The 15,331-nt window shown below is 55.1% G+C and overlaps 1 protein-coding gene across 1 annotated transcript in view; it reads right to left on the bottom strand.

Annotated features, from left to right (window-relative positions):
* Nucleotides 1-5,477: 5,477 nt before the first annotated feature.
* The window catches only part of APBA1 (amyloid beta precursor protein binding family A member 1), a gene marked incomplete at its 5' end in the record, with an annotated part of 61,438 nt that continues 51,584 nt past the window's right edge, over nt 5,478-15,331 (bottom strand). Inside the window, 3 exons of the mRNA XM_006765304.2 lie at nt 5,478-6,789; nt 7,981-8,121; nt 10,485-10,604. Coding sequence (XP_006765367.1) covers nt 6,718-6,789; nt 7,981-8,121; nt 10,485-10,604 — 333 coding nt within the window. The remainder of the gene's footprint in view (nt 6,790-7,980; nt 8,122-10,484; nt 10,605-15,331) is intronic.

Raw genomic sequence — 15,331 nt, 5'->3', positions numbered from 1 at the left:
TATTGGGAAAACCCTCGTGGGGCCAGCAACTCGGGGAAGAGATCTGGGGCGGACCGCAGGCCCCGGAGCGGATCTTGCTGGGTTTCGGGTCCCTGCCCCTTCTGAAGTGTCGCCCCCAGTAATCTGGAAGCGGGTGCTTTGGCCCAGATTAAAACCTTGGTGCCGACACAAGCTGCAGATTTAGCCCCCTGGGCCCGTCAGAAGAGTGGATCGAGGGGCAGAAGCAGGATGGAATATTGCAAGGGGGGCAGGGTTGCCTAGAAAGTACGGCGATGTTTTAGCAGCAGTAAAGATGGCCAGGGTTGCTCCCGTTTACAACTAAGAAAGCTGCCTCACCCACCTGGGCATGTGCACAAAGCCAACAACCCAGTGAAAGATTGGCAAAGAGATGAATTATATTGGCCCCTTGCCGACTAGGAAGGCTCGGAATGAGCTCTCACCGGTGTAGCCACAGCTGCTGTCTGTTACAGCCTTCTCCTCGCAGACGGGCAACTCGAAAGGCAACTGCAAAAGGGTGATTAACATTGCGACCAGGAGGGACCTCATTTCAGGGACGTGACGTCCAACAGTGGGTACCAGACAGTGACGCTGGATGGAGGTTCTGTTTGCCAGGTAACCCTCAAGCCGCAGGAGGAACTGAAAGGGAGAATGACTTCTCGGAAACAGCAGCCACGACTGTGAGGAAAAGGCTCCTGGCTGGGTAGGTGAAGGGACTGGAGGCAGCTCTCGCTCAGCTGAATGCTAACTCCATAGGCCTGTGGTGCGATGACAATGGGGCACACCTGGGGGAGCCCTGGCTACACAGGTAGGGAGGGAGGCGCCTCTTGTAATTGTGCAATCACACCCGAGGTTCTGGCAGGACAATGAGCCCCAGGATATCGGACTCCATTGTCACTGATGCCCGGACATGGCATAATTGCTTTAATACGGAAGGTGCCAGCTGGCTGGCTAGGGTATTTTTTTGTCATGAACGAGGCATCCTCAGTCCTCCTCAGTCTCCTGTTCTCCTGGGAGCTGGCCCTCTAAAGAGATGCTGTGCATTCCAGGTGGCCAGAGCGATACCTAGAGGTACCAGTATCAACCCTAACCTGGCACAGTACCCCCATAGGGACCCTTCAGTTGGCTCAGGTGCCCCCTTGGGTCATGTCTGTATGCCCCTCCCTTTCAGAAGCCTGCAGCAGCAGCAGCAGCGCCCACAGATGAGGCCACCAGCATTATGTTAAAAGATGACCTCCCTACAAGTTCCAACTGAACACCTTTTTGTTTGGCCCTAGCTGCTGCTGCTCTTTTTTTATTCTTTATTGTTTAAAGCAGTGGTTCTCAACCTTCCTAATGCCGCGACCCTTTAATGCAGTTCCTCATGTTGTGGTGACCCCCAATTTCATTGTTACAAATTGAACATAATTAAAGCATAGTGATTAATCACAAAAACAATATGTAATTATATATGTTTTCCGACAGTCTTAGGCGACCCCTGTTGAAAGGGTCGTTCGACCCCCAAAGGGGTCGGGACCCACAAGTTGAGAACTGCTGGACTTTAAGGTATTACATAAGTCTCCTTTTCCCCCCATTGACCGCTCCCCAGTCGCTCCCACCTCCTAGCACATGCCCTCACCCTCCTAGTGTCTGCGTCCATGGGTTATGCTTATATGCATGTGTACAAGTCCTGTGTTTGATCACTTATCCCTTCACCCCCACCCTCCCCTGCCTTGCCTCTGAGGTCTGTCTGTTTGATGCTTCTATGTCTCTGCTCCTAGCTTCTTGATGTTCATGCGTTGCCTTCAGGTGACCTACCCAATGTAACCTGTTCCTGTGGTTCATTTATATGCTCCCACTCCCTCCTGCTGGGTGTGTGGCTAAGTACCTTGCTTTGTCCTGTAGACCTGCTCTCGGGTTGGGTTGGCTCTTGGGCATCCTGCTGGAAACGGCCTTTCTTCCTTTTGTCATCCTTGCAATTATCCCCCCCCTCCCCCCACCTCTCATGTGCTTATGTTACTGCTGCGGCCTTCTCAGGGGTGGGGGACCTTTTCCTGTCGAAGGCCATTTGGTATTTATAACGTCATTCTTGGGCCATACCAAATTGTCAACTTAAAAATCAGCCTATGTTTGGGCAAACATTTAAGTAACTCACCCTCATGCCTTGCAGGGCCAGACCAAATGATTATATTTCACAGGCCTTATACAGCCCTCAGGTGGGGCGTTCCCCACCCCTGGTCTCTAGCATGGACAACTGATGTCACAAAAGGGACGTCTCTGTTCCTCCACCCCAGAGACCATCGTGGAAGAGGGGGTCACATGCCATTGTAAGAGCAAGCCAGGAGGGACCAAGTGAGGAGAAATGATTCCTGGTACTTCATGTGACTGCTGCCATCTTATGAAGCGAGCTCCCCACCCGGGGGCTAGGAGGGGGTGTATCACCTGAAAGGAACATTCCTGCGCAGGTTAGTGGGCCCACTGCTTACTGCCTTGGATGATACAGCTCCTACCAAGCCCGCATCTCCTGGCCACCAGCCCGTGTTAGCCTGTGCCACGTGGCTGCGCATATCTGGCCGCTGTCCTTTCCCTGCAGAAGCCCACTGCCCCCCAAACTCTGCTTCTCTCGGTTTCCTAACAAACTCTGGAGTTGCCAGACCCTTTCTCAGGTCTTCTTGGCTGGGTGGATGCAGGTACTTGAGGGCAGCTTCAACTCATCTCAATGCCGGCTCCATAGGGCCTGTGCACTTAGCATTAAGATGTGCTGATGACAACTGGGAATCCTGCAGGAAGCCCTGCCTTAGCCCGGGGAGCATTTCACAGCAGCAGCCCAGCTGCGGGACCCTCAGGGCTGACGGGCTTCACGGGGAAGCCAGGGAGAAAAAGCTCCAAGGACGTTTTGCTTTTGGAACAGGGCTGGACTCTGTGTTGGGGTCCGGTGTCCCCAGCAGGCCCGGCAGCTCGGGGTCCTGACAGCAGGTTCCCACACGGCCTGCAGGAGCATCAGCACCTTCCCCAGTTCCTCAGCACCTCCAGGTACAGTTCCCTGCAGACAGCCCCTTAACCAAGGCCATTTCTTGGGGGAGGTAACTACACCTGCTTCCCTCCTCATTGGGAACCCGGAGGTCCCCCTCCCGTGATGTGAGGAGCTGAGGAGACTGGAATAGCAGCTGTATCAGGTGATAAACCGTCTTTACAACCAAGTAGGTTTCACAGAATGCGACCATTTAGTAAAATGCCTGGGCCTGGGGCAAGCAGGCTCCCCAGGATGGGTGGGAGGTGGCCTGTGGGGCAAAGACAAAATCTGCCTGTTACCCGGGTCCCGCCCCGCCCCACCGCAAAGCAGTAAGACACTCAGCCAGGTCCAAGAGGTGAAGTTCCTGTTTATTGTTGCAGCAACTCTTACAGACATTAGCGTTCAGTTAAATAAAGGAAGAGAACACATTAAATACATCACAACCCCCAGCACACCACGGAGGAGGGGACGGCGGGCGGGCCCGTGACCAGACTGTCGGAGGAAGTACATTCGGTGGGTGTGCGGCGTCCACATTCCAGGCTCACGTGTATATATACTTTATTTATATATTTATTTATATTTATATATAGAGATCATTGGGTTCTGTGTATACAAAGAACGATATCGGTACAAATACAATACTATATTCTCCCACTGCTTTACAAGAAGCTCTATTTTACCCTCTTTACAGAACAATAGTACAGGTTCGTCCTGGAAGGGGCTGTGCTGGGTACGTACACAAAACCTCCTTCCCACACCTCCTTCTGCGCTGCCTTGAGGGTGTGTGTGTGTGTGTGTGTGTGTGTAGGTCGGCCAAACCAGGAAAGGAGCAGACAGATAATCTCAAAACAAGTGGCATGTGAGTGGGAGAGTGAACAGGTGTATGGGGAGGTGGCCCTTGGTTGTAAACATTGGTGACAGCCACACCCCTGGCTCCTGGATGGTGTCCTCAGTGTGCGGATGGGGCGCGGGGGTGACGGGAGCCATGGGGGAGGTAGTAGGTTACTCTGGGACCCTCAGAGGCTGGTGTGCATGGGTCATGTTCACGAAGCAAAGCCGTCTGCAGGGCCTCGGAGTCCAGCCCCCTGGGGGCCCCAGGCCCGCAGAGCCTGCTCCAGTGAGGGGAGGGGGCTCCAGGCATCGATCTTGGGGGTTTCCTCCACTCGGGAACCCGAGGCTGATGGTGTCTCCCTGAAATGTTCGCATCTGAGAAGGGGAGTGGGGTGGGTCCCGGTGCGTCCTGGCTGGACCAGGAGGGAGCACAGGGCGGGGGTAGTGGGGAAGCTGGGAGTCATCAGCATGCCTCACCGAGCGGCTCTGCGCCCAGGCCATGTTTGGGATGCTCGGTACATGGTCTTGCCCATCACATGGGTATCCAGGTGTTCACATGTACAATTGTTCATACTGGAATGTCAGGGGACATTGACCACCACTTCCCACGGGGCTTCTAAAACCAGAGCTACTAACATGTAGGGTCCTGCCTCCTGGTTAACCAAAGGGAGCTGCACTTCCTCCCTCGGTGGGTGACCATGTGCCGAGCTCAGAAACATGCGCTCGCTGTGTGCACGGGGCCACTCATAGCGGGAAGGAGGGTGGTGGGGAACGATCCTCCTCGTAGGCAAGGCCATGCCACTCCTCTAGGCGAGCTTATCAAGTTGGCTTTTCCAGCCCCTGGCAAACTTCCTAAGTTTTCCGTGCAGCAGCATAGAAAGGGGGTTCTCTCTCCTCCCTCTTTGGGTGAAGACACGCCCCTGTAATTACTGGGAGGCTGCAGAGGGACAAGCTAGCAGAGTTCCCTTCCCTGGCCCGTCTCAGCGGCTTCCGAACAGGCGCTTGGGCAGGTGGCCCCGTGGTCACCCCGGGGGCAGACAGGGTGAGCCCTCTGAGGATTCCCCAGGCTCCTGAGGCCTGAAATACCACCCATGTCACTGCATTCATGTTTCACCACTCTCGCTTTCTGGCAGAGGAACGTGGAACTATGACTGTATATTTCATTACAGCACCAGCCACTCTACAGTTCGAAAGTGGGAACCGGGACCCAGGGTTCCTGACTGCCCACCGCCCCTCCTCCCCAGCGCTCGCTGACCACACACCGAGTGAGGAGCGAGCCATCGCCGCTGATGGCTTTGAAACATTCGGCTTTCCTGACTCAGAAGGTACAGAGATCCCCAGAGAACAGGCGGAACACAGCTGTCTGGTCCAAGTCCCCTGCTCCTCATCTTTTATATTCGCTTTTCGCCCTCCCATTCGATCTATAAATACATACTACCCAACACGTGCTCACCGGCTTCCTGCTCCCGCAAGCACAACGTAAATATCCCCCGTGCAGAGAACAGGGACTGTATTAATATTATAAAATATATCAGTTTCTCTCTTCCCCGTCTCTGCGGAGGTCATGAACAAAACACGACAAAAACCAAGCCACACCCCATCCACATGAAAACAAAATGTTCTTTGGACCAAAGAATAAGTAAAAACTGGCTCAGAATAAAATTACTAAAATATTTTCACCGAACTGAGACAGGACTCATACACATGAGGCACCTGATTTAAAAAAAACACGTAACACTCCACACCGATTAAACGCTCAGACCCACGAGGCAGCAAGGGGAAGTTTCGGGAGCACGCTGGGGACTCGGGCATAGCTTGAGGTCATGATTGTCCCCTTAGCTCTGTGGTTTATGTGCTCTCCTGGCTGTTCACAGGTTGAATACTGCCTAGTGGCCCTGAGCAGAGGAGCAAATGTCACACAAACGCACCTGCATCCCCGTCTTCCAGGTGAGCAGTCCTGCCTTCCCAGGCTCCCTGTGTGTGAGTGTGTGTGAGCGGGGAAGGGCGGCCACCAGAACACTGAGCCCAGATGGTGCTGGCAGGGCTGGGCCTGAGCCACAGGGCATCTCTCCCAGGACAGAGCTGACCAGCCCCAGGGTCTCAGCAGCCAGGGGAGGGGGGCTCAGACAGAGGTAATGGGGGTTCTCCAGGGGCTCTGTGTGCCTCCTGGGTGGAAGGGAGGAGGGAAGGGTGATATATATGTAAGACTGTGTGTCCATACAGGTGGGTGACATGGATGGAGGCAGGCAGCACCTGCCCACGTTCATCTAATAGTGTGTAACCTCAAGACAACCCAGAAGCTATGATGTCCCAGGAATTGCCAACACATGGTGACATCCTTGGGGGAGGGGCTCCTATTAGAAAACAATTGTGTTGAAATTGGAGCTATAAAAGGAGCCTTAGGTCGGCTCAGAAATTCTGGGCAGAAATAATGGATGGTGCCCCACGTACATGGTGGGCTGGTCTGTCACCCCCGTATTCCCACACACTTACTGGAGGAGAGCAGAGATCAGTGATGGGCTTGTAGGCACTGCTGAGTCAGCAGCTTGCTGTCCTCTGAGCTCCTCTAAGAGGCCGGCCCCTCCTGGGAAGGGAGCATTCCCCCTTGGGCGGTGCCTGCCCCGCATGCCCTCAGGACAGTCCAGTCCTGGGCAGGTACCAGGTGGATACTGGCTGCTCTCCATCCTCAGGGGAGTGCATACAAACTTCCCTGGTATTAAAAAAACAAAAGTAAACAGGAGAGACAGAGAGCAAAGTCTTGACGGATTCCTTCCTTCCTGTGCAGACCGAATGCTGGGCACGAGGGGAAGTCTCAGTGGGCACACAGATGCAGCACGAGAAACACAACCACGAGCGAGGAGAGTCCTCCATGCAAGCGCCGGGCGGTGGGCGCGGCCTCAGATGTACACGGGCTGCTCCTGGGCCGTCAGCAGTCTGTACATGGCAGCCGGCATCGTCTTCATGTGAATCTGAGGGCAGAGGCAGATGTTGGTAGGGGCGGAGGCTCCGGGGCCCAGGGCTGGGGGAGAGCGGTACCTGCCACCACGGGAGGGTGTGAAGATTCCTCCCAACCCCACGGCTAGCAGGAACCGGCCTCCAGGAAAAGTTGCCTCCACAGGCTTTCTAGAAAGCTAGGGGGAGGCGGGACAGGATAGCCATGAAGACCGGGTCAGGTTTATTTCCCAGCCAAGTGCTTTTGTTCTCATCGGGCCTTTGTGGAAAAAGGAGAGAATTCTTAAAATGGAAGTAAGTGCCTGCGGGTGCTGACCGCTCCTGCCGCTGCCCTCCCGCCGGCTGGGTGGTGCAGGAAATGAGTTGGGAACAGCCCTTCTGACCCCGGCCCAGCCCCTGCCAGGGACCAGGGACCCCCCGCTGGAGACCTGCTGGCCCAGGAGCCTTGACTCTAAGACTTAAATCTCCCAGGCCCCTGTGCTGAGGTTCGCTGGGGAGAAACAGTTGGGCAGCCCAGGAGAGGAGAGAAGCTGCACAAATCCGAGCCAATAGGGGGCGCTGCGGTGGTTTTGTTTTGCTTCGTTTCCTTTCAGATTGCACATAGAAGGGAGACTGAGTGCTGTTTGCCTCTCTCCTTTTGACTCATTTCACTTAGCTCTCTACCCTCAAGGTCCCAACAATCACAGATCCGGACAGAGGTGGTTACCAGAGGGGCAGGCGTCAGCCCATGGTGACGAATGGACTAGCCCAGCGGTTGGCAAACTCATTAGTCAACAGAGCCAAATATCAACAGTACAACGATCGACATTTCTTTTAAGAGCCAAATTTTTTAAACTTAAACTATAGAGGTAGGTACATTGTTATTAAGGCTTAGGAAGAGCCACATGCAAGGGGCCAAAGAGCCGCATGTGGCTCGCGAGCCACAGTTTGCCGACCACGGGACTAGACTTTTCGGGGTGATCAGTTTGTCACGCATACAGATATTCAATTATGATGTTGTACTGAATTTAAAAAAAAAGAGAAAGAGAGCACATCACCCTCCAGGGGACTTGATCTTGTCTCAGGGAGATGCTCTCAGACCTCTTTCATCACTGACTCTCCAATCTGGTCTGAGACAGACTGCTCTGGCTGCTGAGTGCTCAGGCTTGGTCAGGGCTGGCCTGAGGCGCCAGGCGTCAGAGGACCCCAGTCCTGGCCCCCACGCCTACCTCCCCCACAGCGTTGGAGAGGATGTGGACGATCTTCTCATGCGGGGTGGCGACCACGCTCTGCCCGTTGATCTCGATGATCCGGTGCCCCACGCGGACGCCTCCCCTCTCGGCTATTCCCCCTCGCATGAGGCTGCAGATCTGTCAGAGACAAAGGCCAGGTTACCCCTCGAGGGCGGGGAGCTGGATGGGGACAGAGCCTGTCCTTTCTGGAGGCCCTGCTCCTCGCCCTCGACAGGCTGCCACAGGCAGGCTTTGTGCATTTAAATCTCCTTGTTGCTCTTCACAGGAAACAGGATTCTGTCTGCCCACGTGGCCAGCTCCTTCGTCCACATGGCACAGGGAACGTGGCATGGCACTGGGTTTCACGCACGCGGAATCCTGCCTACTTTTCATCCCAGCCGAGTCTCCGTAAAAAGAGCTGTTGGGGGCTGTCACTGAGCTGCCAATGTTTTCAAACAAGCCTGTGTAACCTGGGAAATAAACAGGTGAGTTTTATTTCCCACAATCACCAGGGGCTCAAATGCCAAAACGTATAATGCTAGCAGCCACTTTTTAGGGTCACAGTGACATGAGCCAAACTGGGGCTGGAACCCCACTCCATGTTCCAGAGTGCGGCCAGCTGGAGGGGAGCTGCTCCTTCCGGCCTTCCCAGCTCAGTGCCCCGATCAAACGCCCTTCTCCCAGAAATGACAGCGGCGGGGCTGTATCCAGGAGGGCAGAGGCTGCCCCTGGCGGAAGGGAGCCTGCACTTCCTCATTTGGAGGGTTCTGGGCTGGGCACCGCAGGGGATAGCCACCTCCACCTCACACCCAAAACAGTCAGAATTTCCCCAGAAGGATATGTTCTGAATTTACAAACTTGACTTTTCACTGAGACTGTGAGCTGCTATTTAAAAGCCTACGCAGCCCTAGCTGGTTTGGCTCAGTGAATAGAGTGTCAGCCTGCGGTCCCAGGTTCGAGTCCAGTCAAGGGCACATGCCCAGGTTGCAGGCTCGATCCCCGGTAGGGGGTGTGCACGAGGCAGCTGATCAATGATTCTCATCATTGATGTTTCTATCTCTCTCTCTCCCTTCTTCTCTGAAATCAAGAAAATATATTCTAAAAAATAATAAAAGCCTACGCAGATGAGACTCTTGCGACAACACACCTCCTGCTCTGTGAGCAGGTGGAGACCTGCAGCCCCCCAGGTACCCTTGGTCAGAAGTTCCTTAGGTGCAGACCACACGTCAATGAGAATGAGGCCTGACAGACCCACCTCTACTAAGAAAGAACCTTTGGATCCTGTTTGAACTTTTCATATTATTCAAACAGGAACAAAGCAAACGGGCATACAAATGGATGGAAACAGGATGTCAGACTGAACCGATAAGGGGTCACTGAGCTCCTCTCCGAAAAGCAAACAACGCTGCACAGGCCCAGAGGTCAGATAACAGGTAACGTGGGCTGGGTGTCTCACCTCCCACGGGGAACTTCAAATGGGTATTTCCAAACCTTAAAACATACTGGAAAAAACATTTTGACTACCTATAACTCTTAACTGAAATGTAAGGAGGAAAAAAGAATTTAATTTTGTTTTAATCTGGGAGGATGAAAATCAAGAGGTTCCAGAGGACAGCTTGACCGCCCAGAATGAGGATGAGAGCAGAAAGGCATGCTGGGCAAGAGGAGCGGGTACTGAGTGGGGGAGTTTCTGTCTGTGATGGAGGGAAGGTCTAGAAAGGGTGATGGCCACATCACTTGCTGAAGGTACTTCATGCCCTTGAATTTTATGCTTCAAAATTGTTTAAGTGGTCAATTTAAGGTGTGTGTTTTACCACGAGGAGAAAGGAAGTATTTTAAGGTCGACATCCAAGGGATACAAATACTCTGTATTCCCAGAGTGCCAACTGAGGTTAAAAGGCAAAGCACAGCCCAGCTGGTGTGGCTCAGTGGTTGAGCGTCGACCTATGAACTAAGAGGTCACAGTTGGATTCCTGGTCAGCACATGCGCGGGTTGTGGGCTCTGTCTCGCTGTTTCTCTCTCCCCCTTCCTCTCTGAAATCAATATTTGCATATATATAAGCAGAGACTAGTCCTGCACATGGGGCAGGGCCGCCAGCCTGAGCCGTGAGCTGGAATCACAGGCAGCTTTGAAGTGTCCCCGCCCCTAGTGCTCCACACCCTGGCATGGGGACAGCAGCAGCCAAGGGTGGGGACAGGGGGCAATGCCCAAGGCTAGAGGGGAAGGAAGCCCGAGCTGGTACGTCCCAAGCTACCTCGCGTTAGCAGCTGGGAGGCCACCACGCCTTGGGCTCTGAGGCCGGGGCTCTGAGCAGGGCCTCCCTCTCCTCACATTGAAAGGCACAGATCTCCGTCCAAAGAGGAAGCCGAGCCTGCCTTCACCCATCCATCCCCTTCCTCGCTGGATTCTTTCAGGGAACGGACCCGCTTTAAAAATTAAAATATCAAACTGTGTCACGTTTGCATCTGGCTTTTGGAAAAGGGCGTGGAGTTGTACTTACAATTCCGTTCTGGACGCTGAAACCCAGCTGGTAGCGAAGGTCCGGCCTCCGGATCAGCACGGTGGTCACCGGCGGGCACCTCACAATGTTCAGCTTCACCCGCGCCTGGTTCTTCAGGCCCTGAAAACGAGCAAAGCACCGTGGATGTGGCGACCACGCAGGCAGGCAGGCAGGAAGGCAGGAGGCAGCCCCGGAGGCAAAGGAGCCCCAGTGAGGGTCTGTCACTCCGTGGACTCCCAGGTTCCCGCCGTCCACTGCTCGGGAGAAACCCCCTGCCTCACATGGAGCCCTTGCGTCCTGTGCAGAGACCAGCTACCAGGGCGCTGTGTTCACTCTGGGAGGTGGGCTGTTCAGAGACCTGAAGAAAGGGGTCGTCCTGCAATGCGGAGGCAAGCTGCCTCGTGTGCTCTCGGTTTGGAGGGTGAGGGAGGCAGTGTGTCCCCTGGTCAGGAGGCAGACAGTGGGAAACGCTTTCTCTCCGAAAGGCACACTCAAGCAAAGGACATCCAATCCCAGCAGCTGGCCCGATGCGCCAGGCTTGAATGCTCCTGCTTCCCCACCCCCTGTGCCTGTTAGAGTTCATCAAGGTCCCCCAGGCGCTGGGAAAGCAGGGCGGGCAGGGCTCTCCCCAGGCCTCCCCAGGAGAAGGAACAGGGCGCTGCTGGGAAGATGGGGAGGGGAGAGGGAGGCTGGGGGTTGTCAGGTTACAGGATCTTGCTGTCACTCCCACCCTCTAAGTCAGGATGGAGTGCAGAGGGGAGGGTGGTTTTTAAAGATAAAAAGGGGACCTGGCCCGGTTTCAGAGCCCGTTACAGAGCTTCATCCACCCACTCTCCGCTACCCTGAGCTCAGGCCCACACTCCTGTCCCCTGGCCACGCCCGGCAATGACCTGGCCTGCTCAGGAAGTCACCTCAGTGGGGGGCACTTTGGCTCCTCCAGGTCCTACCACCAACTGTGAGCTTCCTCTTTAAAGGAGGCGCCAGACACAACTAGTGCAGCCCCAAAATCAAGGTCCACCTCCCAGATCTTGAGACCACCTGCTCTGCCCTGTGAGCGCCTGCCCTGCCCAGCGAGCGCCTGCCCTGCCCAGCGAGCGCCTGCCGGAGGGTCCAGACCAAATGGCCGACAGCAGGCATTTCCCAACTTGTTTCCAGTCATGTACACAGAGAAAAAGACATGGGTTTGCACCCTTTGGCTGGAGGCGCTGCTGCCCAGGCCCTGCTCCACGGGTTGAGGTGGGCAGATCTCAGCACGCCTGCCCCACTGACTTCCATCTGAGGAGGCCAGCTGATGGGAAAGGCTCAAGGTCAGCCCCAGTGCCTACCCTCCAAAGGGTCAGAGGGGAGGGGGAAGCTGTTTCTATACGAGGGGCCTGCGGGTGGGTGGGCAGCCTCTCCTCCAGCAGCCACCGAGCAAGCCAGGTGTCCGTGACCAGCCCCCGAGGAAGGACAGGCGTCCAGGACCAGCCCCCGAGTCAGGACTGTTTTCTTGGCTGGTCATATCCAGGACAGCCACTGAGGGACAGGCATCCAGGGCCAGCCACTGAGGGACAGGCATCCAGGACCAGCCACTGAGGGACAGGCGTCCAGGACCAGCCACTGAGGGACAGGTGTCCAGGACCAGCCCTCAAGGAGGAACAGGTGTCCAGGACCAGCCCCCGAGGAGGGACAGGTGTCCAGGACCAGCCAGGGTGCTCTGTAGGACAGGGGCCAGCAGTGTTGGGTGTGGGTGAGGCTTGTGGGTGAGTTGGTTGGCCAGATGCCCGGTCGGCCATCTGTATGTCTGACCATGTATGAGGGCCCCTGAGACTCCTGTCCCTCAACACCCATGCTGATGTTGAAACCTGCTGAGCCACCTGTCCCTGAACCCTGACTCCTTCCAGGCACTGACCTGGAGGCTCGCAGGAGCTGTCTCCTCTCATGTCCTTGATAAAATGGCAGCTATAATTAGGCCTATTTTATAAAAGAAACAGGCTCAGAGCTACCAAACAACACACCCAAGTTCACCCACATCAACATTCAACCCCAGGTCTGTCTGGGTTCAAACCCACGGCGTTTCTCCTCAGCCCTGATCCTCCACAGACCAAGAAAGGACCCTGTCATTCACGAGTCAGGCTTGCTCCACCCAGGAACCAGGGAGAGCAGCAGAGGATCGAACGTGGGCCCCACGGCTTCCGTTCCAGCCTCGCGTGGGCCGTGTTTTCAGCTGGCTTTCCTACCTGGTGAGGGTTCTTCAAGGGCCCCGCTGGGGCCTCCCACCGCCTTTAATCGGTTCCAGTTTGTCCCCTCACGTGTGCATTTAGAGGGGCTCCATTCAGGCTCCCACCTCCAGCGTCGCGGCCTGTTTCCTGAGCTGCTCTGTTTTCTGTGTGATGTGAGCCTCCCACCGGCTGTAATCTGCCTTCCGGTGACTCGGTGCACACACACAGGCAGCAGCTCCCAGCGTCTCCCGCGGCTTCTGGAGCATCTCTGGGAAGCCGCTCTGGTTTGAGAAATGATGATTTCCGAGTGCAGCAGCGGATGAGCTGAGCGGGATTCTCCCTGGCCTTCTGCAGGTCAGCAGGCCCACCGTCCACACAGAGCTCTGGCTTTTGCTGCCGACAGCAGGGCTTGGTGCAGAGGACTCTGCTGTGTCTGGAGACCTGGGCTCCAGCTGTCTGTCTGCTGCCATGGGCCTGGGGCCTCGGACGCTCTGCGCCCTTCCTCCCCTCAGTCTCCTCATCGACAAAACATCCGGTGCCACCCGCTAACGTCTCTTCCAGGTCTCATTTCTGATTTCACCCCTCCTTGTGCTTTTTTTTTCTTTCCTAAATATGTTTGCCGACACCACACTGTGCTTAGCAACACCTATTTCTAAAATTAAAAACAGGTAGGCAGAGGGTTTTCTCAGACATCATTCGTGCGTGTATTTCTTTTCCCTTTGAGGGCTTCCTTCTTCTCGTTCACTTAATAAATATAGACCATTTGCAATGTGCCAAGAAATGTGCTAGGCACTGGGAGTGGCTGGAGCGGGGCCTTAGGAGCTCAGGACAGGGCTTCGGGGCACATGGCTGAGCAGCTACAGGGCTTGAGTTCCTTCACTCCTCTCTCTCTCTTTCTCTCTCTCTCTCTCTCTCTCTCTCTCTCTCTCTCTCTCTCCACAATCACACCCCATGACACCAGGAATTTGTGGGCAGCAAGAGCAAAGAATGCTGAAAGAGGAGTGCGTTAGAACCACAGCCCTTCGGACAAAGCCACCTGCTCTGAATGTTTACACCTGCTATTCAGGTGTGTCTGTGAGGTGCAGGAGCGCCTCTCAGTGCCTCGCAGAGCATACAAAAAGCAAGAGAAGGACTGTTTCCCCAGTGCCACCTAAGGAGTTCACAGTGCTTCGGTGGGCTCCCTTCGGCGTGAACCGATTTAAGAGGCCTGACTTGCCGCCCAGCGAACAGATTTCTAGATGGGGATGGGTCTGTGTGGCGAGGCTTAGCGAGGTGGCAATTTGAAACCACCAGACCATGCGTTTGCTTGGCCGTTCCTAATCAATGCTTCAAGTTGGGCCCCATTAGCTTGCATTTCTGAGCTGCCATTTTATTGGAGGTGCCAATGAAATGAATGGTCACTCCGTCCCCATGACAACGGCGGAATGGCACAGCACATTAAGAAATCTGGTGGGAGGGTAAGGGTAGGAACGTGGGGAGGGGAGGAGAGAGAAGCTAGAGTGGTCTCTATGGCAACAGGCAAGCAGAACCAGGTGATCCTGTGGAAAGAAGGGGGAGCAGTGCTCTAGTTTAAGAAAGAAAGGAAAAAAAAACCATCAGGAGGGCAGGACCATGGAGGCAGTGAGCAGGCCCACCGCGAACATGCTTAGCCTACCAAGCATTATGCTGTGGGAATTATGACGGGAAAACTAAGAGCCAGGGAAGAAAGCAATTAAAAAAATTCAATACCTGTAACTCCATCCTAGAAATGTATTCTATTTCCTATAATTAGGGGGAGAAGGTCAGCATGCATGGAAGTAGCCAGACACGGACTACAAGGCTTTTCCTCAAAGCACAACCTGGGATTGGTGATCACCGCCCGGGAGCCAGAACCCCACCCCCGACCTGATGAACCGGAACCTGCATTTCAAACGAGTTCCCGGGTGACTGCAATCAAAGTCTGTGAGGCACGATTTGGCAGGATGAGAGCGGCTTGTTAAACCCGTCGAGGGAGCCCTGACACACACAGAAATAAGCAATGCGAACAGGAAGCCCCCGAGAGGCCCAGCGCATTCCCTGCAGCGCCCCCAGGTGGTGGGGGAGGGAGAGCGAGCATCTGCTCGGGTGCAGGCAAAAGGGTGTGTTGTCTAGAATTCAAAAACAATACGACAACCCACTAAACCTTTCCGTTCCCTTATGGCAATCCAGCTGGAAGCAGTGGTAACATTTTCCCAGCCAGGGGGCGCTGTGGCCGAGCCGGTCACACTTTCCCCTTCCACAGAGCAGTGCCTGGGGCACCTGGGAGGGCAGCTGTTTCCTAATGGGGCTGCCCACCGGGTTCTTCTCTGCTGAGGGCAACACGGAGGCACGGATGTCCTCACCATCTTCACTGGTGACACCTCTTTCATCACCACACGGCCTTTTAATTTGCTGATTTCACAGACGCTCCATGTACAGACATCGAAGGTCAGCTATTCACACAAACAAACCCTTTCCCGGAGGAAACTGCTCAGACAGCGCTGACTGCTCTGAGCGAGCTTCCCTTCCACCTCGCCGTGCGGTCACCGGAGAGAGAGTGAGTCCCCGTGCGGTACCAGGGGAGGTCCGCGCTGCCCGCATGGGCCTCAGCCTACCCCATCTCACCTGTCTCCTTCCTGCAGGGGCAGG

This window comes from Myotis davidii, unplaced genomic scaffold (assembly GCF_000327345.1).
Source record: "Myotis davidii unplaced genomic scaffold, ASM32734v1 scaffold616, whole genome shotgun sequence".
NCBI lineage: Eukaryota > Metazoa > Chordata > Mammalia > Chiroptera > Vespertilionidae > Myotis > Myotis davidii.
This window is presented reverse-complemented; position numbering and strand designations above follow the sequence as displayed.